The sequence below is a fragment of the Protopterus annectens genome, chromosome 15.part0 (genome assembly GCF_019279795.1).
Source record: "Protopterus annectens isolate FY-2018-M chromosome 15.part0, PAN1.0, whole genome shotgun sequence".
NCBI classification, from domain to species: Eukaryota; Metazoa; Chordata; order Ceratodontiformes; family Protopteridae; genus Protopterus; species Protopterus annectens.
Genome location: NC_056749.1, coordinates 594142735 through 594166211, shown reverse-complemented (window position 1 = coordinate 594166211; position 23477 = coordinate 594142735). Strand labels below are relative to the sequence as shown.

The following is a 23477-nucleotide window of genomic DNA, read 5'->3' as shown; positions in this document are numbered from 1 at the left end:
GGAAAAGATTCTGTGCCTGGAATCAGTCTCAAGGGATAAGCACAGCAGTACCCAAGATTCCTCAGATTTTACAATACTTAACTGAGATGTTTCACAAGGGTGTGTCCTTTTCTTCCATAAAAATCCATGCCTCAGCCATTTCAGCTCATTACAACACAGAACCTCCCCACTTCTTTCATCCCCTGCTAAAGCAGTATCTCAAAGGGGTCAAAAACTTAAGACCACCCTGGAGAACTCCAACCCCTGTCTGGGACCTCAATTTTGTATTGGAAAAGCTCACTCTCCCTCCTTTAAAGCCAGCTGCTACTGCAGACTTAAAATGTCTCTCCTGGAAAACAGCTTTCCTTTTAGCAGTCACTTCAGCTAGAAGGATTTCCGAATTACAGGCTCTTATGGCAGTGGAGCGTTTCATAATTTTTCATGCAGACAGGGTATCTCTCAGGACCAATCCATCCTTCATGCCTAAGGTGGTATCCAGTGTGGCTCTTAATCAGACCATTCATTTGCCAACTTTCTTTCCCAATCCACAGAACAAGGGGGAGCAGATTCTGCATTCATTGGATGTACACAGACAACTTAAATGTTATTTAAACAGGACAAAATCTCAAAGAAAATCTGGACAACTGCTGGTGGCATTTGCAGCAGGGGCAGAGGAAAAAGCTATTTCAAAGCAAACCATTTCCAAATGGCTAACTCATTGTATTCGTTTTTTCTATATGCACCATGGAAAAACTATCCCCCAGGGGATCAGATCCCATTCCACCAGGGCTGCATCTACTTCTACAGCCTTTCTCAGAGGTGTTCCTACCAGAGACATTCTAAAAGCTGCTACCTGGAGCTCAGTTCATACATTCACCAAACATTACCATTTACCACTTTTCTCTAAATCCAGAGCTGGCTTTGCCACTGTTGTCCTGCAGGGTCTTATAGCTGGTCCTAATGCTGTATAATTCCCTCCACCCAACCATAACTTTGGGAATCTACCCAAATGTAATGACTGCAACAGTGAAACATGAAGAACATAGTACAGTTGTGTACACTTACCATAAATGTAGATGTTCGAGTGTATTCACTGTTGCAGTCCTGGTTACCCTCCCTCCAGCCCCCTATTTTTCTCTGGCTATACCTCTACTTTCTTTCACTATGCTTAAAAGCCCTTTTGGTGTATTTGCTTTTGGGATTGGAAGTATATTTTTTGTGTTTTTAATTTTATTTGCTCCCCATTTGGGGGGCACCTGACATCTGGGGCAAGAAAAACTGATGTAATGACATCGGCTGCATGTTTTATACCCCTGATGACCTGACGTCATGGAAGAAGGGACAGAAACTGATGCAGGACCCAAGACTTTGTTAATCAGGCCAACTGGGGGCAACCTGCCAGCAGATTACCCAAATGTAATGACTGCAACAGTGAATACACTCGAACATCTACATTTATGGTAAGTGTATACAACTGTGCTTTAGCAGTGCTCGCAAAAAATCAATTGAAAAAAATAATTGCCCATTCAACCTGTTGGACACACACTGTGCATTCAACTGAAGCACATTTAACACTAACAAACAAAAGTATGGATCCAGGTCGAGTTGCCTACAGTTTTGGCCATTGTAAAATTATGCCTTGAAAAATATTCACTGAAATTGCCTTCAGCAAGAACTCAAAGGAAAGATGTTTTTTTTTTTGCCGGGGGCAAGCACCCTCCATATAAGGGGACACTCCCCCAGACTCATACATACCAACTCCAGGGTTGCATAACAGTGGAGAAAAAGGCAAACTTCACTGTTTTGGATGCAGTTTCAGCAAACTTTCTTCGATCATTTTATGTTCGCCGAAACTATCATTGCCAACCTGACGTGCTCCTGAACACAGTCAATAAAATCATCCCAGACCACTCACGTACTCCAACACCAGATACAGAAATGCACAGACACCCAACAGCACAGGATGGGAGGCAATTCCCATACCTCCAGGTATGGGGCTGTGCCCTTCTAATTACCATAACTTTGTGTATAGCAACTCTGAGTTTGCACAACATTGAGGAAAGGGTATATTCCCAATACCCTGTGCACCTCAATCTTGTACCTTTCAATCAGCTAGGTAACAGGTTTCACAATTTTTCCATTCGATGGGTCAGGGACACAGCTGAAATATTCAACCAGATGTTTCTTTGATCCATTACATTGAACCTGTGTACACATGCTTACTACACGCATATATTCAGAGATTATGACTTGCTGAATGAGAAAAGAATGTTAAAACATTCACCCGGAAATTGGAGTGAAGCAAGGCTCTTGAGGTGAATCTTGACATCCTTTCAAGAATATGCAATGACTTGTTTATGACTAGAGCGACTTAATCATAAGCCTTGGTACCTAGAGCCTTACCTGTGCAGTGTACTACTAGTTGCAGATAGAGAGAGAAGTATGAGTGCTAAGTGTGTTACAGCTTACTGAGCTATTAACATATGGTATAGAATGTGTGTTGGGGTTGGCAACAGCTATACATGTTCTTTAGCTGCTATCACTTGGACTAGCAGTTTTAAAAAGTCTCAGTATAGTCTTTTCCTATACCGTGTTTAATACTAAAGTAGCTACAGTACACATGCATGTAATAGCAAATGTCCATTATGCAGCTGACATAATACAGAATACCATGGCATAGCTGTCAGTTGTAGATAGCATGTAAATGGATCTGCTTTATTACGTCAAATACCAACTGCTCGACTTTCACCAATTTGCTGCCAAACTCTCATGTCACAGTATACTCATGATCAGCAATTCATTTAAATAAAAAAATGTTTTTGCACGGGTGCAGCTGGGGCCCCCAATATGAAGTTTATGCTTTATAAGTGTTTGCTGTACCTGTTTCTGCCTGTTTTGTGAAAAAAAAGAAAAAAATATCTCTTGTTTTTCCTGCTTTACTAGTTTAGTCCAGTTTCAGAGTTGCTGATTCCTGGGCTTTGGTTGTAGTTCCTGTGTACTGTTTCCTTGCCTTATTTGGGGGAAGGGAAGCTACCTTGCTTTCCTGCTTTACTAGTTTAGTCCAGTTTCAGAGTTGCTGATTCCTGGGCTTTGGTTGTAGTTCCTGTGTACTGTTTCCTTGCCTTATTTGGGGGAAGGGAAGCTACCTTGCTTACCAGTGGGAGTGGGAAGCATTGAGCTGCCTTTTGTCCAGTTTTGTGAGGTTTCAGCCAGTAACTAGTAGTTTATTGGTCGTTTTGGGCCAGTTTCTAGCTTTTTCCAGCCCCCTGGTATAAAACTTTCAGCTTGTACCTACTCAGCACAGACTCCACGTGGGCCAGCAGAGTAATCCAGGCTGCAGAGAGCTGAATAAGCGACTTTTCTTGATACTAAGTATATTTTTGTTGCTTTCCACATCTGAATACCTAGCAACTGTTTTTTTCCTGCCTTTCTGTTACATTGAAGCTGTTTTTACTGCATTTAACTTAATATTGCACTTGGAATCCTTGTTTGTTACTATTTGACTGTATTTGTAGCAAATTCTTCTGTGTAAGCTGTAGTAGCTGATTCATAGCATTTATAAGTGTTTGCTGTACCTGTTTCTGCCTGTTTTGTGAAAAAAAAAAAAGAAAAAAATATCTCTTGTTTTTCCTGCTTTACTAGTTTAGTCCAGTTTCAGAGTTGTTGATTCCTGGGCTTTGGTTGTAGTTTCTGTGTACTGTTTCCTTGCCTTATTTGGGGGAAGGGAAGCTACCTTGCTTTCCTGCTTTACTAGTTTAGTCCAGTTTCAGAGTTGCTGATTCCTGGGCTTTGGTTGTAGTTCCTGTGTACTGTTTCCTTGCCTTATTTGGGGGAAGGGAAGCTACCTTGCTTACCAGTGGGAGTTGGAAGCATTGAGCTGCCTTTTGTCCAGTTTTGTGAGGTTTCAGCCAGTAACTAGTAGTTTATTGGTCGTTTTGGGCCAGTTTCTAGCTTTTTCCAGCCCCTGGTATAAACGCTAAACGCTGCTAGCGATTTAGAGCGATTTAGCTGAGCTGCCACTGTTGCACACTAGGGCAGTGCCGGTTAAGCAGGTTTAAACTATTCGGGCTACCTAAAGTCCACTCTTCAAATTTTCCCTTAAAACTACCTTCCTCGAACTATACTACTGATCAAATCAGCGTATCCTATAACTAAAAGATCAACTCTACTTGACTCCAAGTAGACTATTCTCTATCTATTAAACCTAGCACTTGCTCCTACAGTACTTATTACCTTGATACGGCACTCTTGTCATAGATAGTACCCCAAAAAGGCAACCCCCCATTTCTCGGTCACCCACGTCCCCCGGAATCTTTTTTTAAAGTTTTTCATCTACCCTTCTAGCATGTCGAGGGATCAGTTGCTAGTGTCCTCTCCTGCTCAGCTGGTGAACCTGGGAATATTGAGGCAATGTTTCAATTGCCTCATGTACACAGACAACCCTTTCCTCCTCCCACAAAACACAAATACATGCGAGAGATGCAACTATACGGCCAAACTGGAGGCTGAGCTCTCTCAACATAGGACTGGTAAGACCAGTCAGGAGGAGAAGGTTACCACACACACTATAGACCCAGTCTCACATAGTACCATTACAACCTCAAATCATACACATAAACACACAAAGACATACTCGAGGCTCTGATCAAAAATCTACCAAAACAGCAGAGGCCACCAAAGCAGACACCCAAACAACCACCACCTCAGAACACAACACCGCAACACATAGACCTCACAGTCAGAGTGTCAAACAGTCACAGCCCTTAAGGCCAAACACAATGCCAGACACACTAGTCATTGGTGACTCCATAGTCAGACACACTGATGTCCCGCTCACCAGACTGAGTAAGGAGAAGGTCACAGTAAGCTGCCTGTCGGGCGCTAGAATCCGCCACATAACGCAAGCACTCAGGTCTCTCAACAGCAGGTACAAATATGACTCAGTCATTGTCCACGCTGGTGTAAATGACCTGAGACGCACCTCCTTGGACTACATGAAAGAGACATTGAGGAGCTCTCTGATTATGTAGCCCAGGCAGGTATGACCCTGACCTTGAGCAGTATCCTACCTTCACCAAGAATGATGCCACAATACAGAGATAAGATGATCAGCTTTAACAATTGGCTTAAACACTGGTGTCATTCAAAGGGGATCCAGTATCTGTCTGCCTGGGATGACATGCTGGACAAGCCACGCTGCTTCGCAAGGGACGGCTTGCACCTGTCACCCCTGGGATTCCGGATATTGGCAAAGGCTCTTGCCACCCCGATAGTGCCTGTTTAGGCAAGGCTCAAATTCTAAACCTACCACCCTAGAACACAAAAAGGAAAAAACTAAGGGTAATGCTGCTCAATGCCAGAAGTCTAAATCTCAAAATGCACGCACTCGAGGCCCTTCTCAGTATGGAGAACATCGACGTCTGTGCTGTGACAGAAACCTGGTTCAAGGCTCCTGAGAGCACCCCAGCGCTATCAGGTTTTACCTCATATCATGCCCGCCCCAAAATCCGGACAATACCAAGAAAGGAGGGGGTATCCATATTCATCAAGGACACCCACACCTCAAGACTGGTGGCAACGACGATGCATCGGAGACCATCCAGGTGCAATTAACCATAGGCAAGACTGCTCTGCAAATTGTAGCATGTTACAGGCCACCCTCACAAACTCAGGAAACTCACATGGCCTTCCTGAAAACACTAGAGGGATAAATGTATCACCAAACACCATCATACTAGGTGACTTCAATTACCCTAATATAGACTGGGAACACTACTCAAGCCCAAACACCCTAGCCCAAAAGTTCCTGGAATTCATAAACTCAAATGCCATGGAACAACTAGTCACCATCCCCACAAGAGGAGATAACATACTTGATCTCATCATCACGAACATGGGAGCACAATGTTCAACACCGAAGTATACCCCTCACTGGTGAGATCAGATCACAAACTAATCTCGCTGGAGGTCCTCATCCCACCCCACCTGAAATAAAAAGACCACAGTAAAGAACTTCTCAAAAGCCGACTTCACACTTCTAAAGACTAGTGTGGTCTCCTTTCAGGCCCCGAGCCATGGAAAACAATACTCAAGCCGCTGAATCACTTACAAACGCGTTCTACCAGCACCTGCAGGACTGCATGGATAAGGCAATCCCAAGCAAAACAAAGACTCTTTGTACCAAAGGCAAGCGTCCAGTCTGGTGGACCCCAGCCATAAACAAACTCTACAACAAAAGGAGGAAGCTACTACAAGATAGAGCAAAATCCTTAAAAGGTAAGACACCCTTGATCACTATAAGTAAAAAACTAAGAGCTCTCATAAAATCATCCAAAGCAAATTTCGAGAGGAAAAATAGCTAAAGACTCAAAAGACAATCATAAGGCCTTCTTTAGCTATGTTAGAAACCTAGGAGGAAACTCCCAGATATGCTCAGAACTAGTTCAAAATGATGTGAAGATTACTGATCCTACAGACATTGCCAACATACTGGCTGACAGGTTCAGTGCAAACTTCCCCCCCCCCAAAAGGAGAGATATCTATACCAAATGAGTGCAGCGCCCCAAACATCTCCAGCGCCCAAGTGAGAACTGCTCTCTCCAAAGCAAAAAACACAGCATCCATGGGACCCGATGGTGTCCCCGGCTGTGTGCTCCACGAACTCAATGAGGAATTAAACCCACAGCTAGGACAGCTGTTTAATCAAAGTCTTACCTCTGGATACGCACTCCAGGAGTGGCGCACTGCAACTGTGGTCCCACTTCACAAAGGCGGTGCCTCCACAGACCCTGGAAATTACCGCCCATTAGCTTGACAAGCCTTATCTGCAAAGCCATGGAGAGGATCATAATGGACCTCATAAATAAAGACATAGGGAATTTGCAGACTTTGGATCCAACCCAGTTTGGCTTTGTCAAAGGCAGATCATGCCTTTTAAACTTGGTTGACTTTTGAAACAGTCACCAAAGCCATTGATGAGGGAAAGGCAGTCCATACAGCCTACCTCGATCTGGCTAAGGCCTTCGATACAATACCCCACTCGGGTATCATTGAAAAACTCATCAGCTTAAATGTTAACCCATACATCACAAGATGGGTTGCAAACTGGCTGAGTGACAGAACCCACAGGGTCAGAGTTGCTGGCGCCATGTCAGACTCAAAGCCTGTCACAAGTGGTGTCCCACAGGGCTCAGTCCTGGGCCCACTCTTGTTTGGCATCTACTTTTCCTAAGTACAAGCAAACACAGGAGGGTTATGGCTGACAAAGTTTGCAGATGTCTGCAAACTGGGCGCCATAGTAGAAAACACATCTGACACAGATATCCTTCAGAAGGGTCTCACAGAAATGGATAACTGGTGCCAGAGCCACGGCCTAAAGTTAAATGCCAAAAAATGCATAGTCATACCCTTCGGGAAAAACAAGGTTACCCCTAGCTACCAAATAGGTGGCAATCCACTGAGCACAGAAGAAGTTATCAGGGACCTGGGGACCCAGGTTGATAGTAGTCTGGCATTCGACACCCATGTAGCTAAAGTAGTTAGGAAGTCCTTCTACATTGCCCACCTTATCATGAAGGGATTCTCATCTAGATCAAGGGAGGTCATAGTCTCCCTTTACTCATCACTCATCAGACCAATGATTGAGTACAATGCCCCATTCGAATGTATCTGACCCGACACTTGCAGCAGCTGGAGAGGCCACAAAAGTTCCTCACCAAAAGGATAAAGGGTCTCAAAAATCTGTCCTATGCTGCCCGACTGAAAGAACTCCAGCTCTATTCAGTCGCCACGCTTGCTCAGAGGTGACCTTTGCCTAACATACAAGGCCATGTCAAACCCAGATTTGATGAATATGCTTCACCTCAAAAATCTAGATCCATCAGAGCCACAAGGGCGGAGACTTAAACCTCGACACGGCTATTAATAGGACATGCTGGAGGGATAGATTCATCACCCAAAGACTCCCTATGCTGTGGAACAAAATCCCGGTACATGTGAGGCAGAGCACCTCGCTGGCCTTGTTCAAGAGAAATCTTGACCAATGGATGGGAGATCGCAGATATACCCCAGGAATTACCTCAGTGTCACTGCTCGACAGAGGCACAGCAAAATAATGGGTATAGTTCCCCATACTAAAGGGGTGGCGTAAGCCACAAAACAATGGGCTAGGCTTATAAATGCCCTCGGGCAGATAGCCTAGTATGAACCTATGAACCTATGAACCTATATGCCTACACTACAAATATACTGCCTCCAATGTTGCATAAACTCTGAGAAACTGTATTTGTACAGACACGGATCTATGAATTCGTGTTTTACACTGGAATATACAGATGAGCTGAGAAAAACCTATACATCAGTTAAGTCAAATTAACACACGTAAATACTAGAGAGTTGTATGGTTTCGTATGGATGACATTTTGATGATGCAGCATTCACTGTTGCAGACCAAGATTCAGATTTTTTGATTCGGCTTTATATTTCCCCAGTAACAGTTAAAGTTGTGGAACACATGATAAAAACAGTGACCAGACAAATGTGATAAACCAAGATATTCTTCCAAAGAGAGGTGATCCAGTTTATGCTAAAGTCACAAGGAGAACGTTTTAAATCACTATAAATCAGAACTCTGAATCAGAAGAATACCATGATGTATCTCAGTAGCCCAGCCAGAATTATACTTACCAGAATAACTAGCACATTGTGATCTTGAACTTTTGAGAAGATAAAAACTGTCTTATGTTTCTTGTGGCTTACTTGATTAGGAGGTTATTCTTAGTGTTTGTGCTGAACAAAGTTTTTTAAATGTAATGAACAACTTTATAGTAGATAATTTGAAATGTACTGCTCAATAAAAGTTTAAATAGGATCAGTGAGCAAAGATGACATTCCACCATAGACTGTAACTGCCTTCTTGTTTTGGTGCTCTAGAAATGTAAATATAAGTATGAAGACAGCCTCATTTCAGAGGAGAAGTTAACAGAGGAGTCTAAGCTGTATCCAACACAGAATGGAGATCCACAGCTGATACGAGTGAGAAAATGGAGCACAGAGCAGAAAGCCACTGTTTATTGTTTAGTTTCACAACTACGTAGCGCTGTTCCAAAGGTCAGTGTCGGATCATTTGTATTATGTTAAGACATCTGTTTGCAATTGTTTTCTCTGTAAACTTCATGAATGCATGGACTATATATTTTTATTTCTGGGATACATTGCTTGTCAGTGTCAGCTTGATTGTGCCCAGCGTTATTTGAATTGTTTCATTGACTCGACTTTGATCACACATAGATGCAATACTTAAGTAATATGTAGGGTAAGGAAGTTAGTCCCTATTCTTGAAGTTGAATAACCCTGGTGTTAGTAAGTGTATGTATGTAAATACATTTTGAATGTGATACCATTCACTGTGGTGTGAAAAGCGCAGCATTTTGTAGGAAACTATGTGGTATACACCTTAAGAACATGAAACACTGAGCATTCTCATACATTGCAGTTCTTTAAATTTCTGAGATGTGGCATAATTTTGGAGACCTTTGAATGTTGTAGATTTTTTTTCTCCTGTGCTTGCAAAATTGAGCAGTTTCTGTGGATCTGTGGTATCCTAGATTTCAAATGTCCTGTGTTAATTCCTTTATGTCTTCCATATTGTTACAGCTGCAGGTGCACTTTCTTAGGCATCCAGACCAAAATAATAGTAACAGTGTATCCATCCACAATCTCCTTTTCCCATTTTTGCACACGGGGTCAAGGTGTCACTTCAACAGTGGCAACCATCTAGAGCCAAGGTTTATACCACGGGGTGGCTAATGTATAGAAAGAGTTAAAAAGATTGAAGGCCAGTTGTTTCAACCTCATGTGATTTTCTTAAGGGAGGAAGGGAGGGTTGTACCTGCTCTGGGAGCACAAGAAAGCCACTCCTTGTGTTAATGGTTGGCAGCAAGGCTGCTTACTGGCAGCATTCCTTGTGGAAGAGAGGGACAACAAGCATGATTAGCACATTGCACAGCCATGTTCCACTACATATCCTAGCACACACTGGGAGGAAGATCCATGAAAGGAAAAATCCTTGAACCAACTCTAATAGATGTGTAAATGATGTTCCGTCTTGGTCAACCCTCACCTAATAGTGAAAAAAAAATAGTCCAATTGACTGGGAAGGGGCCGATAATTGACAGACAATGGGAGCAAAGGAGTGGGATAAGTGAAGTTAAAAAAGAAGCACACTGGGAGGACATGGTAAGTCTGACCTTAACTGTATAAACAGTGGCATGCTGTAAACCATAAAAACTGTTTTACTTTTAATATTTGGAGACCTAAGTACAAGAGCACAGGACTGTGTACTGGTAGCTCTGGCATACACTGATGAGGTATGCTGTTACAGTTTAAAATACCAGAGTATGTTATATTTTCTTGACTTTGCAGCCAGATTTTGGTTATGCAGTGTTACAAATATTGCCTTTTTTGTGTTGTGAAATTTATTGAGTGGGTCATGTTCAAGAAAGCGTCATCACAAGTTGTGTATATTTTTGAGCAATATAACTTTGCACTGTATGAGTGATAATAAAAACGTTGTAATATTGAAAGCAGTCATGAATTTTATTTTAGTACAATGCGTAAGCTGAGTTGAGGAGTATACTAGTGTAATATATTATGACCCACAAATGCTGGACAGTTATAAAGTTTGAAATTTTGTAGAGGTTGTATCATACTGCTAAAAGAACTAGTAAAAAGCTAAACCACAATCAGGCCTTAGAATGGTTGTCTTTACAAGATGATTATACTATGCACAAACCCACAGGAAAACAATTCCTAGAAGTTGACTGGTTGTCAACAACTTTGATGTAAAATGGTAGGGTGAATTTGATGATATATCAGGTCTTTCAAAAAACAATAATGGGTTTTGGGGTTTGTTTACAGTTCTTGGCATGCTTCCAAGTATATATGGAATATGGCATTACAAATGAAGTGTGATAAAAGTGTTGCTTAGGTATTAAGAGCAATTCTCACATGGAGGTGCAGGAAAAAATTTCAAAAATTGCAATCCTATCAATGCTCTGACTTTCTTAATGCTGAATTTTTGAATCTTCTGAAAAAGCAAAACTTATATTTTGCAGCTGATAGTGAATTAAAATCTTGTATTGCAGAATGATTGTACTGCACCTCAAAACAAAAAGCATAGCAGTATTTCAGAGATTGTAATATATACAGATTTATATACACATACTGCAAGTATTATCAACTGTCTGTACTGAGAGTTATCACTGTACCAACAAAATGACACCCTCTTGATGTGACTGCTTACAAATAATTAGACAACTGAAAACACTGCAATGATCTGAAAAGCAGAGTGAAAAGCCCCTTAGATTTCAATTAGAGGACGAAGTGCACATGTTAAATATTAAGAAAATGTTTGATAAAGAGTATGAGCCAAATTTTACATATGATCTGTTTATTTCTGAATGCATAGCTAAATGTCTACTGGTGTAGAAACTAAAAGATTATAATGGTTATTAAATAAGACGCACTTTCCTATAATGAAGTATTAAAATTCAAAGGTTCATAACAATACATGTATACAGTTGAAAAAGATAATTTCCCAAAGGAATAAATTGTTTAGTGAAATGGCTTGGTTGGCTATCAAAGTTTAACAGGTAGATTTTAGACAGTTAAAACTGTGAAAGTACAAGTAGGGATATGCTCCCTTATGCTGTGGTGTGGATCATGAACGGTGAAACAGTGCATGAGACTGTCTTTTACATCACAGTGCCCAGCAGTGCATATTCACAAATGTTTCTAGGAAGTATACCATTTCTGAATATACTGTTAAAGTAACAAAATCTATAAATTTAACAGGGCCTTGGGAAGCTGGCTTGTCAGAAATGCAAACATTTTTATAATGGTACAGGTCATGTATTCTTTGTGAGACAAATCTTTCCAACATTTTGGGATGTCACTGGGGTACTGTAAATTCATCCAAGAAGCAGAGTGCACAATGCAGCCATTAAAGATGTGATCTGCATGATGTAAGTATTTAAAGTGTTGAGAGACAGCCTTACAAGACTATCTGCAAATATATAGAGCTGAGTATATTTTTCTGTATTATTCTGTATTATAGAGCTAAATTGTTGCTTAGATATCTGTTGTCTTAGTGTTCTGCAAATATACAGAGATCAGTATATATTTTTTGGTTTTATAATTTGCACTCTGATTCCTCACATCTCTGTTGAAACTTTCTTCCCCACCCCACCCCCACCCCTCATTGTGGTTTCTATTGCTTGTGTGTTGTTAACTCAAGATTCCCTTAATTTGAATTAATAGCAGCAGTCTGCATTTAAAATGTTGAAAGACAGCCTTACAAGACTATCTGCAAATATATAGAGCTGAGTATATTTTTCTGTATTATTCTGTATTATAGAGCTAAATTGTTGCTTAGATATCTGTTGTCTTAGTGTTCTGCAAATATACAGATATCAGTATATATATTTTTGGTTTTATAATTTGCACTCTGATTCCTCACATCTCTGTTTAAACTTAAATTTGGTGGCTTTTGCAGTGCCCGCCCCACTGTAGATTTGATCTAGGACACTCCCCCAGTCCCATCTCTTTACCGCATTCTACCTAATAAACCCTTTCTGCACTTGCTTTTAGTCCTTTTTAATTTAATTACATTTTTTCAAACTGTGTGTGGACTAATATTGCTACATACTCAAGTGTGCCAGCTTGCACTGCATGTGAATTGTTTTTACTACTGTTTTTGCTACTTTTCTGAATAAAAAAAAATTGTAAGCCTGTTTCCTACCTTTCCTGTAATTAATGTTCCAGATACAGATTTGCTGTATCCAGGACTATTTGTAAGCTTCTGAGCTCCCAAGCCTTTCTGTGTTGGAGGGAAGCCTTCTAGCTTATCAGTGGGAGAGGTAAGCACTAGGTAACCTGTCTACCACATAAGGAGTGGTTCTGGCCCAGAATTTGTAGTTATTGGCCGTTTAAGGTTGTCTTCAATCTCTCTCAACTTTCTGATTTGAAGGCCTGCATTTGCACTTGTTTCTGTCCTGTAACTCCTGGGCCCATCTCATTTGCTCACTCAATTTTTTTTTATCAGCTTTTACTGTATTTGTGTTTCTTCCTACTTTATTTTGCTGTTGCGTCATCTTAAAAGTACTCAATTATATTTATTACTGCTTGGTGTAACTCATTCTAAACCTTTTAGTTTAAGCACTTGGGCTTCAGTCCAGTTGTTTTACATTAGGAAGGTTTGTGGTCTGCAATGTGGTGGCAGGACAGGTAGCTTACATCCTTCTAAGTTGGGAACTGCTGATTGAGGGCTCAGTGTCTGTTATTCTAAAAGTGTATTAATTCTGGTTTAAGCACTTGGGCTTCAGGCCAGTTATTTTACATTAAGAAGGTTTGTGGTCTGCACTGTAGTGGCAGAAAAGGTAGCTTACATCCTTCTAAGTTGGGAACTGCTGATTGAGGGCTCATTGTCTGTTATTCTAAAAGTGTATTAGTTCTGGTTTAAGCACTTAGGCTTCAGGCCAGTTATTTTACATTAAGAAGGTTCGTGGTCTACACTCTTGTGGGAGGAGAGGCTGGACTCTGCCCTTCTGAGCTGGGAATTTCTGGTTAAAGGCTTATAGTGCCTGCATATTTGAACTGCTTCTTACTGAAATTGGTACACCTTGTTTGCTGTAGCATAGACTAGATCCAGGCCTGCTGAATCTAGCTTTGTTTGTATAACTTGAGCACTAATCCAGGCATTCTTTAAAGTATTCAATTGTATTTATTACTGCTTGGTAGTAACTTGATTAACGTGTAGCTATCATTCTAAGTCTTTTGGATTAAGCACTTGGGCTTCAGACCAGTTGTTTTACATTAGGAAGGTTTGGGGCCTGCACTGTGGTGGCAGGACAGGTAGCTTACATCCTTCTAAGTTGTGAACTGCTGATTGAGGGCTCAGTGTCTGTTATTCTAAAAGTGTATTAGTTCTGGTTTAAGCACTTGGGCTTCAGGCCAGTTATTTTACATTAAAAAGGTTTGTGGTCTGCTCTCTTGTGGGAGGAGAGGCTGGACTCTGCCCTTCTGAGCTTGGAATTTCTGGTTAAAGGCTGATAGTGCCTGCATATTTGAACTGTTTCTTACTGAAATTGGTACACCTTGTTTGCTGTAGCATAGACTAGATCCAGGCCTGCTGAATCTAGCTTTATTTGTATGCTTGTTGTTTGTTTGGTTGTTATTTCAAATAAATAAAAAAATAAATAAATTGTAAGCCTGTTTCCTACCTTTCCTGTAATTAGTGTTCCAGATACAGATTTGCTGTATCCAGGACTATTTGTAAGCTTCTGAGCCTCCCAAGCCTTTCTGTGTTGGAGGGAAGCCTTCTAGCTTATCAGTGGGAGTGGTAAGCACCAGGTAACCTGTCTACCACATAAGGAGTGGTTCTGGCCCAGAATTTGTAGTTATTGTCTGTTTGGGCGGTCTTCCATCTCTCTCAACTTTCTGATTTGAAGGCCTGCATTTGCACTTGTTTCTGTCCTGTAACTCCTGGGCCCATCTCATTTGCTCACTCAAAAAAAATGTATCTGCTTTTGCTGTATTTGTGTTTCTTCCTACTTTATTTTGCTTTTGCTTCATCTTAAAAGTACTCAATTGTATTTATTACTGCTTGGTGTAACTCATTCTAAGCCTTTTAGTTTAAGCACGTGGGCTTCAGACCAGTTGTTTTACATTAAGAAGGTTTGTGGTCTGCACTGTAGTGGCAGAACAGGTAGCTTACATCCTTCTACGTTGGGAACTGCTGATTGAGGGCTCAGTGTCTGTTATTCTAAAAGTGTATTAATTCTGTTTTAAGCACTTGGGCTTCAGGCCAGTTATTTTACATTAAAAGGGTTCATGGTCTGCACTCTTGTGGGAGGAGAGGCTGGACTCTGCCCTTCTGAGCTGGGAATTTCTGGTTAAAGGCTTATAGTGCCTTCATATTTAAACTTCTTCTTACTGAAATTGGTACACCTTGTTTGCTGTAGCATAGACTAGATCCAGGCCTGCTGAATCTAGCTTTGTTATATAACTTGAACACTAATCCAGGCATTCTTTAAAGTATTCAATTGTATTTATTGCTGCTTGGTAGTAACTTGATTAAAGTGTAGCTATCATTCTAAGTCTTTTGGATTAAGCACTTGGGCTTCAGACCAGTTGTTTTACATTAGGAAGGTTTGTGGCCTGCACTGTGGTGGCAGGACAGGTAGCTTACATCCTTCTAAGTTGGGAACTGCTGATTGAGGGCTCAGTGTCTGTTATTCTAAAAGTGTATTAGTTCTGGTTTAAGCACTTGGGCTTCAGGCCAGTTATTTTACATTAAAAGGGTTCATGGTCTGCACTCTTGTGGGAGGAGAGGCTGGACTCTGCCCTTCTGAGCTGGGAATTTCTCGTTAAAGGCTTATAGTGCCTTCATATTTAAACTTCTTCTTACTGAAATTGGTACACCTTGTTTGCTGTAGCATAGACTAGATCCAGGCCTGCTGAATCTAGCTTTGTTTGTATAACTTGAGCACTAATCCAGGCATTCTTTAAAGTATTCAATTGTATTTATTACTGCTTGGTAGTAACTTGATTAAAGTGTAGCTATCATTCTAAGTCTTTTGGATTAAGCACTTGGGCTTCAGACCAGTTGTTTTACATTAGGAAGGTTTGTGGCCTGCACTGTGGTGGCAGGACAGGTAGCTTACATCCTTCTAAGTTGGGAACTGCTGATTGAGGGCTCAGTGTCTGTTATTCTAAAAGTGTATTAGTTCTGGTTTAAGCATTTGGGCTTCAGGCCAGTTGTTTTACATTAAGAAGGTTTGTGGTCTGCACTGTAGTGGCAGAACAGGTAGCTTACATCCTTCTAAGTTGGGAACTGCTGATTGAGGGCTCAGTGTCTGTTATTCTAAAAGTGTATTAATTCTGGTTTAAGCACTTGGGCTTCAGGCCAGTTATTTTACATTAAAAGGGTCCGTGGTCTGCACTCTTGTGGGAGGAGAGGCTGGACTCTGCCCTTCTGAGCTGGGAATTTCTGGTTAAAGGCTTATAGTGCCTGCATATTTGAACTGCTTCTTACTGAAATTGGTACACCTTGTTTGCTGTAGCATAGACTAGATCCAGGCCTGCTGAATCTAGCTTTGTTTGTATAACTTGAGCACTAATCCAGGCATTCTTTAAAGTATTCAATTGTATTTATTACTGCTTGGTAGTAACTTGATTAAAGTGTAGCTATCATTCTAAGTCTTTTGGATTAAGCACTTGGGCTTCAGACCAGTTGTTTTACATTAGGAAGGTTTGTGGCCTGCACTGTGGTGGCAGGACAGGTAGCTTACATCCTTCTAAGTTGGGAACTGCTGATTGAGGGCTCAGTGTCTGTAATTCTAAAAGTGTATTAGTTCTGGTTTAAGCACTTGGGCTTCAGGCCAGTTATTTTACATTAAAAGGGTCCGTGGTCTGCACTCTTGTGGGAGGAGAGGCTGGACTCTGCCCTTCTGAGCTGGGAATTTCTGGTTAAAGGCTTATAGTGCCTGCATATTTGAACTGCTTCTTACTGAAATTGGTACACCTTGTTTGCTGTAGCATAGACTAGATCCAGGCCTGCTGAATCTAGCTTTGTTTGTATAACTTGAGCACTAATCCAGGCATTCTTTAAAGTATTCAATTGTATTTATTACTGCTTGGTAGTAACTTGATTAAAGTGTAGCTATCATTCTAAGTCTTTTGGATTAAGCACTTGGGCTTCAGACCAGTTGTTTTACATTAGGAAGGTTTGTGGCCTGCACTGTGGTGGCAGGACAGGTAGCTTACATCCTTCTAAGTTGGGAACTGCTGATTGAGGGCTCAGTGTCTGTAATTCTAAAAGTGTATTAGTTCTGGTTTAAGCACTTGGGCTTCAGGCCAGTTATTTTACATTAAGAAGGTTCGTGGTCTGCACTCTTGTGGGAGGAGAGGCTGGACTCTGCCTTTCTGAGCTGGGAATTTCTGGTTAAAGGCTTATAGTGCCTGCATATTTGAACTGTTTGTTTCTTACTGAAATTGGTACACCTTGTTTGCTGTAGCATAGACTAGATCCAGGCCTGCTGAATCTACCTTTGTTTGTATGCTTGTTGTTTGTTTGCTTGTTATTTCCCTGAAATGCTAATTCCACCTAAAACGCGGCTTTTCAGAGCTTCTGTGGATCCCTAGTGATATTGGCATTGCTTACTGTACTTATTTCCTTGTTTCACTCAAAAGAAAGTTACTGTTTGTTGTTTTTGCATTTAAATTACCTGTAATGTTTTTGCATTTAAGTTACCTGTAACACATTGCATTTAAGTTACCTGGCACTTGCTCACTAAAGCAATTATATAAGTCAGCACTAAAAAAAATTAAAAGCACTACACCCTCACAAACTCCCCTTGAGTACCTTGTTCCCCATTTTCCATTTTTTTCAATTATAAAGGAATTCCTAATACTATTCTAGCATGTCCAAAGGTCAATTGTCAATCTCCTCTCCGGTCTATCTGGTGAATCTGGGAATGTTGAGGCAATGTTACAACTGCCTCATGTACACAGACAACCCTCTCCTCCTCCCAACAAATTCCAACACATGTGAGAGATGCAACCATATAGCCATACTGGAGGCTAAGCTCTCTCAACTCAGTACTGGCAAAACCAGTCAGGAGGAGAAGGAAACCACACTCACTACAATTCTAGTCTCACATAGACCTAGCACGACAGCAAACCAAACACATAAACATACAAAAACATACTCGGAGGCTCTAAATAAAAATCTGCCTAAGCAGCAGAGACCTCCAAAGCAGACACCCAAGCAACCGCTACCCCAAAACAAAACACGTGCAACACATAGCTCACAAAGCCAGTGTGCCAAACAGTCACAGCCCGTAAGGCTAAACAACACACCTGATACACTTGTAAAAGGTGACTCTATCGTCAGGCACACTGACGTCCCGCTCACCAGACTGAACAAGGAGAAGGTCACGGTGAGTTGCCTGTCGGGCGCTAGGATCCGCCACATAACACAAGCACTCAGGTCACTCCAAGGCAAGTATAAATATGACTCAGTCATTGTCCATGCTGGTGTGAATGACCTGAGACGTACCTCCCTGGACTACATGAAAAGAGACATAGAGGAGCTCTCTGAGCATGTAGCCCAGGCCGGTATGACCCTGACTTTGAGTGGCATCTTACCCTCACCAAGAATGATGCCACAATATGAAGACAAGATGATCAATTTCAACAATTGGCTTAAGTATTGGTGTCATTCAAAGGGAATCCAATGCCTGTCAGCCTGGGATGACATGCTCGACAAGCCACGATGCTTCGCTAGGAACGGCTTGCACCTGTCACCCCTGGGCTTTCAGGTATTGGCAAAGGCTCTTGCTACCCCCATAGTGCCTTTTTTAGGCAAAGCTCAAAAGACAAACCCACCTCCATAGGTATCACAAGGGATAAGAAACTAAGAGTAATGCTTCTCAATGCCAGAAGTCTAAACCTCAAGATGCATGCACTCGAAACTCTCCTTAGCATGGAGAACATCGATATCTGTGCAGTAACAGAAACCTGGTTCAAGGCTCCCGTGAGCACCCCAGCACTACCAGGTTATACCTCATACCATGCTTTTCGGCCCCAAAACTTGGACTGAACCACAAAAGGAGGGGGAGTATCAATATTCGTCAAAGATACCCACACCTCCAGGTTGGTGGCACAGCACGAAGCATCAGAGACTATCCATGTGCAACTAACAGTGGATAAAACTGCCTTCCAGTTTATAGCCTGCTACAGACCACCCTCCCAAACCCAGGAACCCCACTCGGCCTTCCTGAGAACACTGGAAAATATGAAGGTCTCTCCAAACACCATTATATTGGGTGACTTCAACTACCCAAACATAGACTGGGAGCATTACTCTAGCTCCAACACCCTAGCCCAAAGATTCCTAGAATTTATAAACTCAAATGCTATGGAACAACTTGTTACCACTCCCACAAGGGGGGAAAACATACTGGACCTGATCATCACCAACATGGGGACTTTATGCTCCAGACCAGAAGTGTATCCCTCACTGGTAAGATCAGACCATAAACTAATCTCACTGGATATTCACATCCCGACTCCACCCCCTGCCCTGAAAACCACAGTGAAAAACTTCTCTAAAGCAAATTTCACACTCCTCAAAACCGAGGTGGAATCCTTCAAAGCCCCCGGGCCTGTGGAAAATACAGCCCAGACCGCAGAATCCTTTATAAACGCATTCTATGAACACCTTCAGGAATGCATAGATCATGCAATCCCAAATAAAACCATGACCCAATCCTCCAAAGGCAGACGTCCTGTCTGGTGGACCCCAGCCATAAACAAACTATACAATAGAAGGAGGAAGCTACTACATGATAGAGCAAAATCCCAAACAGGGAAGGCATCTCTGATCAGTATTAGCAAACAACTACGGGCACTCATAAAATCATCTAAGGCCAGCTTCGAGAGAAAAATTGCACAGGACACTGAGGATAATCACAAGGCTTTCTTTAGTTATGTTAGGAACCTGGGTGGGAATTCCCAGATATGCTCAGAATTAGTCCAAAATGGCAAAAAATACACCGAACCCACAGACATTGCCAACATCCTAGCTGACAGGTTCAGCGCAAACTCCCCCCCCCCACCAAAAGGGCAAATATCTATCCCAGCAGAGTGCTGCCCCCCTGACATCTCAGATGCTTAGGTAAGAGCTGCCCTCTCCAAAGCAAAAACACAGCATCAATGGGACCAGACGGTGTCCCGGGCTGCGTCCTACATGAACTCCAAGAAGAGCTAAACCCAAACATAAAACTACTGTTCAATCTCAGCATTACTACAGGATATGTACCCAAAGAGTGGCATACAGCAACAGTGGTCCCTCTCCACAAAGGTGGTGCCTCAACGGATCCTGGAAACTATCGCCCATAAGCCTGACTAGCTTGGTCTGCAAAGCTATGGAAAGGATCATCATGGACCTCATAAATAAAGATATTGGGGACCTACAGACACTGGATCCTACCCAGTTCGGCTTTGTTAAGGGCAGATCCTGCCTCTTAAACCTGGTTGATTTCTTTGAAACAGTCACCAAGGCCATTGACGAGGGGAAGGTGGTCCACACAGCCTACCTGGACCTCGCAAAAGCCTTTGATACAATACCCCACTTGGGCATTATAGATAAGCTCACCAGCTTAAATATAAACCCCTATGTCACTAGATGGGTTGCAAACTGGCTCAAGGACAGAACCCACATGGTTCGAACTGCTGGATCCATGTCAGACTCCAAACCAATTACAAGTCGCATCCCACAAGGCTCAGTCCTGGGACCTCTCTTGTTCGGTATATATTTCTCGGAGGTACAGGCCAACACGGAAGGACTGTGGCTGACCAAGTTCGCAGATGACTGCAAACTGGGCACCATAATCGACTCTCCAGCCGACACAAGCATCCTCCAAAAGGGCCTCATAGAAACAGACAACTGGTGTCAGAGCCATGGCCTCAAGCTAAATGCCAAAAAGTGTATAGTCATCTCCTTTGGCAAAAACAAAGTGCCCACAAATTACCACATAGGTGGTAATCCATTAAGTACAGAAGAAGTAATTAGGGACCTGGGGACCCAAGTTGATAGCAATCTCTCATTTGACAACCACGTGGCCAAAGTGGTTAGAAAAACATTTTATATAGCCCACATAATCATGAAGGGATTCACATCTAGATCAGGGGAGGTCATCGTGCCTCTTTACTCATCCCTCATCAGGCCCATAATTGAGTATAATGCCCCTTTTGGGATGTACCTTACCAGACACCTGCAGCAACTGGAAAGACCCCAAAAGTACCTCACCAAGAGGATCAAAGGGCTCAAACAGATGCCATATGCTGCCCGGTTAAAGAAACTCCAGCTCTACTCAGTGGCATACCACCTGCTCAGAGGCGATCTGTGCCTGACGTATAAAGCCATGTCCAACCCGGAATTAATGGACATACTGCACCTCAGAAAATCCAAATCCCATCGAGCTACATGCTCGAGAGACTTGAACCTCAGCACTGAAATAAATAGGACATGCTGGAGGGACAGATTCATAACCCAGAGGCTCACTTCACACCCAGTCCAGGTTAGGCAGAGTCCCTCATTGACTCTCTTCAAGAGGAATCTTGATGAGTGGATGGGAGATAGTAGGTTTACCCCAGGTATCACTTCTATGTCACTGTTAGACAGAGGCACAGTATACTAACCTCGAAAAAGGGGATAGCAAAATTAATTTAAAATGGGTGGCGAAAGCCAAACACACTCTGGCTAGGCTTATAAATGCCCTAGGGCAGATAGCCTAGTATGAACCTATGAACCTATATAGATATTATGGAATGGCAAAGAATTGGGATATGTATGTGCATTTGCTTCATTGTATGGAATACGTAAACTATAACTGTCAGTTCTTATAAACCTGATTATGTACCAGTCACAAAACAGCAATTTTACACTATAACAATTGTGATAAAGAATAATAAAGACTAAAATGTGTTATTCCTTATTGACAAGGTGATTATGAAGTCTCATTTAGAACCCGTTAAGGGGTCTTTATGAAAAGGTTGCCATGCTGTCAACACACTTTCCAGGGTCTCTAATCTATGTACATTTTTATAAAGTGCAAGCAGACCATGGCTTGCCAAGATGGGTCTTCCACAATGGAAATTCTGGGGTTGCATTTTCAACAATGAGACGAGTCATGGATCACTAAAACATCATGTGAGGGTGGGACTTCCAACCCTCAGACTTTTTGACACTATGTATGCACAGTTACTACTGAGAACGAGAACACCAAAAACTAAAACCATATTAGAAGTGATCTGGTAATTTAAAGCATTTATGGAATGTGGCTAGTCTGTTTTCATCTCTTGCAGTATCCCTTCACATTACACTTTTGTACCTTTCTGTAGAAATGTTAAGCGTTATAGCTACTTTTGTTTTCTTTTTAAGTTTTATTTCTCATTTACTGTTAAAGTTCCAATTAGCTAAGTGAAAGAAATCATATAAAATTCTCTGAATTTTTTTGCAATGGCTTGCTGCTTTCTGTAGATGTGCAAACAAATACAGTGATGCGGCTAGGAGGCAGGTATAGAGCTTAGCACTAGTACTCCTTATAAACTACCTCTGTCCAGCGCCAGCCAACTGACAGATGTGCAGCAATCCAGGTCTCAGCACTGAGCTATGGGTCAGTGGTGTAGAGAGAGGGAAAGGCAATTTTCCTTAACAGTATGTTCTTTCTGACAGATAAAGATCATTCTGATATTGTTTCTATGTATTGTTTGCGTTCTGATAATGCTCCCCTTTTTCAGCTGTGTTGACTTACTTGAACTTTCCATTGTCCACTAATAAATAAAGATGCAATTACACACTTCTACGTAAATAAAATGTGTAATTAATTTTGACTGGATGTCAGGGCTATGAATGGCAGATATTTTGGTTCACACTATCTTTTTAACAATGCAACAAAGTAAAAATCTAGATAACATTGAACGTCAGAGGCCAAGTCAGTATATTTATTGAGCATCAGTCCTAATTATTAAACTTCACATATAGGTGCCATTTGATTTGAAATAGCGATAAATATTTTCATATAAACCATGAAGCTACAGATGTGATTGACTTCAAAATACAAGACACAGAAGAGTTTAACTCGGTAATGGAAAGCAAGCACACAGTTTTCAAAACAGCAAATCTGTTATGAGGTGTTCTATCCTTGTTGATAGCAAGAGTAATGTAATCAGGTGTTAGCTTAGAATCTAAACCTTTCCCACACTATTAGCCCCCTCTACCCAAAATGCCTTGCCAAATGAGCTGCCAGTCCAGCTGTCTCTTGCTGAATTCAGCAAGCATCAGAAAAATGGCCCCGGCCTATACAACTAATATTATTTTTTATGTGAAAGATTTTTATGGTTCTTACCTCTTTTCTATTGAGCATAACTTGTTTTAAGCATTCCTGTTTTCCAGCCTACTCACAGGTGAGATATTTCAAATTTTCTTCTGAATTTATAGTAGTTAATGTGCTTCTTTGCTTCTCCCTAGTCCTTGGTGTGTGTGTGTGTGTGTGTGTGTGTGTGTGTGTGTGTGTGTGTGTGTGTGTGTGTGTGTGTGTGTGTGTGTGTGTGTGTGTTTATCATTTAGAACTAGAACTCTTTCATCTTTAACACACTCCTTTGAATGTGAACTTTTGAATAAAAGGTTATATAATGTAGCGTTGGAATCACTAAAACGGCAACAGGAGCCTACTTTCATCAGTTCTGAAGAGCAGTGCATGTCTGTTTTTATACCCAGAACACATAGGCCTTTACCAGTGCCATTAAGGGCACAGGGGAAAATTATATAAAATCAAGCCATCTCTTTTGTCCTCATGGGTGATGTTACTTGGCTCAGATACACTCCCCCTCAGTGTGTAGATTCTGACTATGAAGATACCGCATTACAATTC

General features: G+C 41.7%; 1 protein-coding gene across 1 annotated transcript in view; it reads left to right on the top strand.

Annotated features, from left to right (window-relative positions):
• DLG3 (discs large MAGUK scaffold protein 3) overlaps positions 1–23477 on the top strand; it is a 3698230-nt gene that overhangs the window by 474237 nt on the left and 3200516 nt on the right. The window contains exon 4 of the mRNA XM_044057417.1: positions 8911–9087. Coding sequence (XP_043913352.1) covers positions 8911–9087 — 177 coding nt within the window. The remainder of the gene's footprint in view (positions 1–8910; positions 9088–23477) is intronic.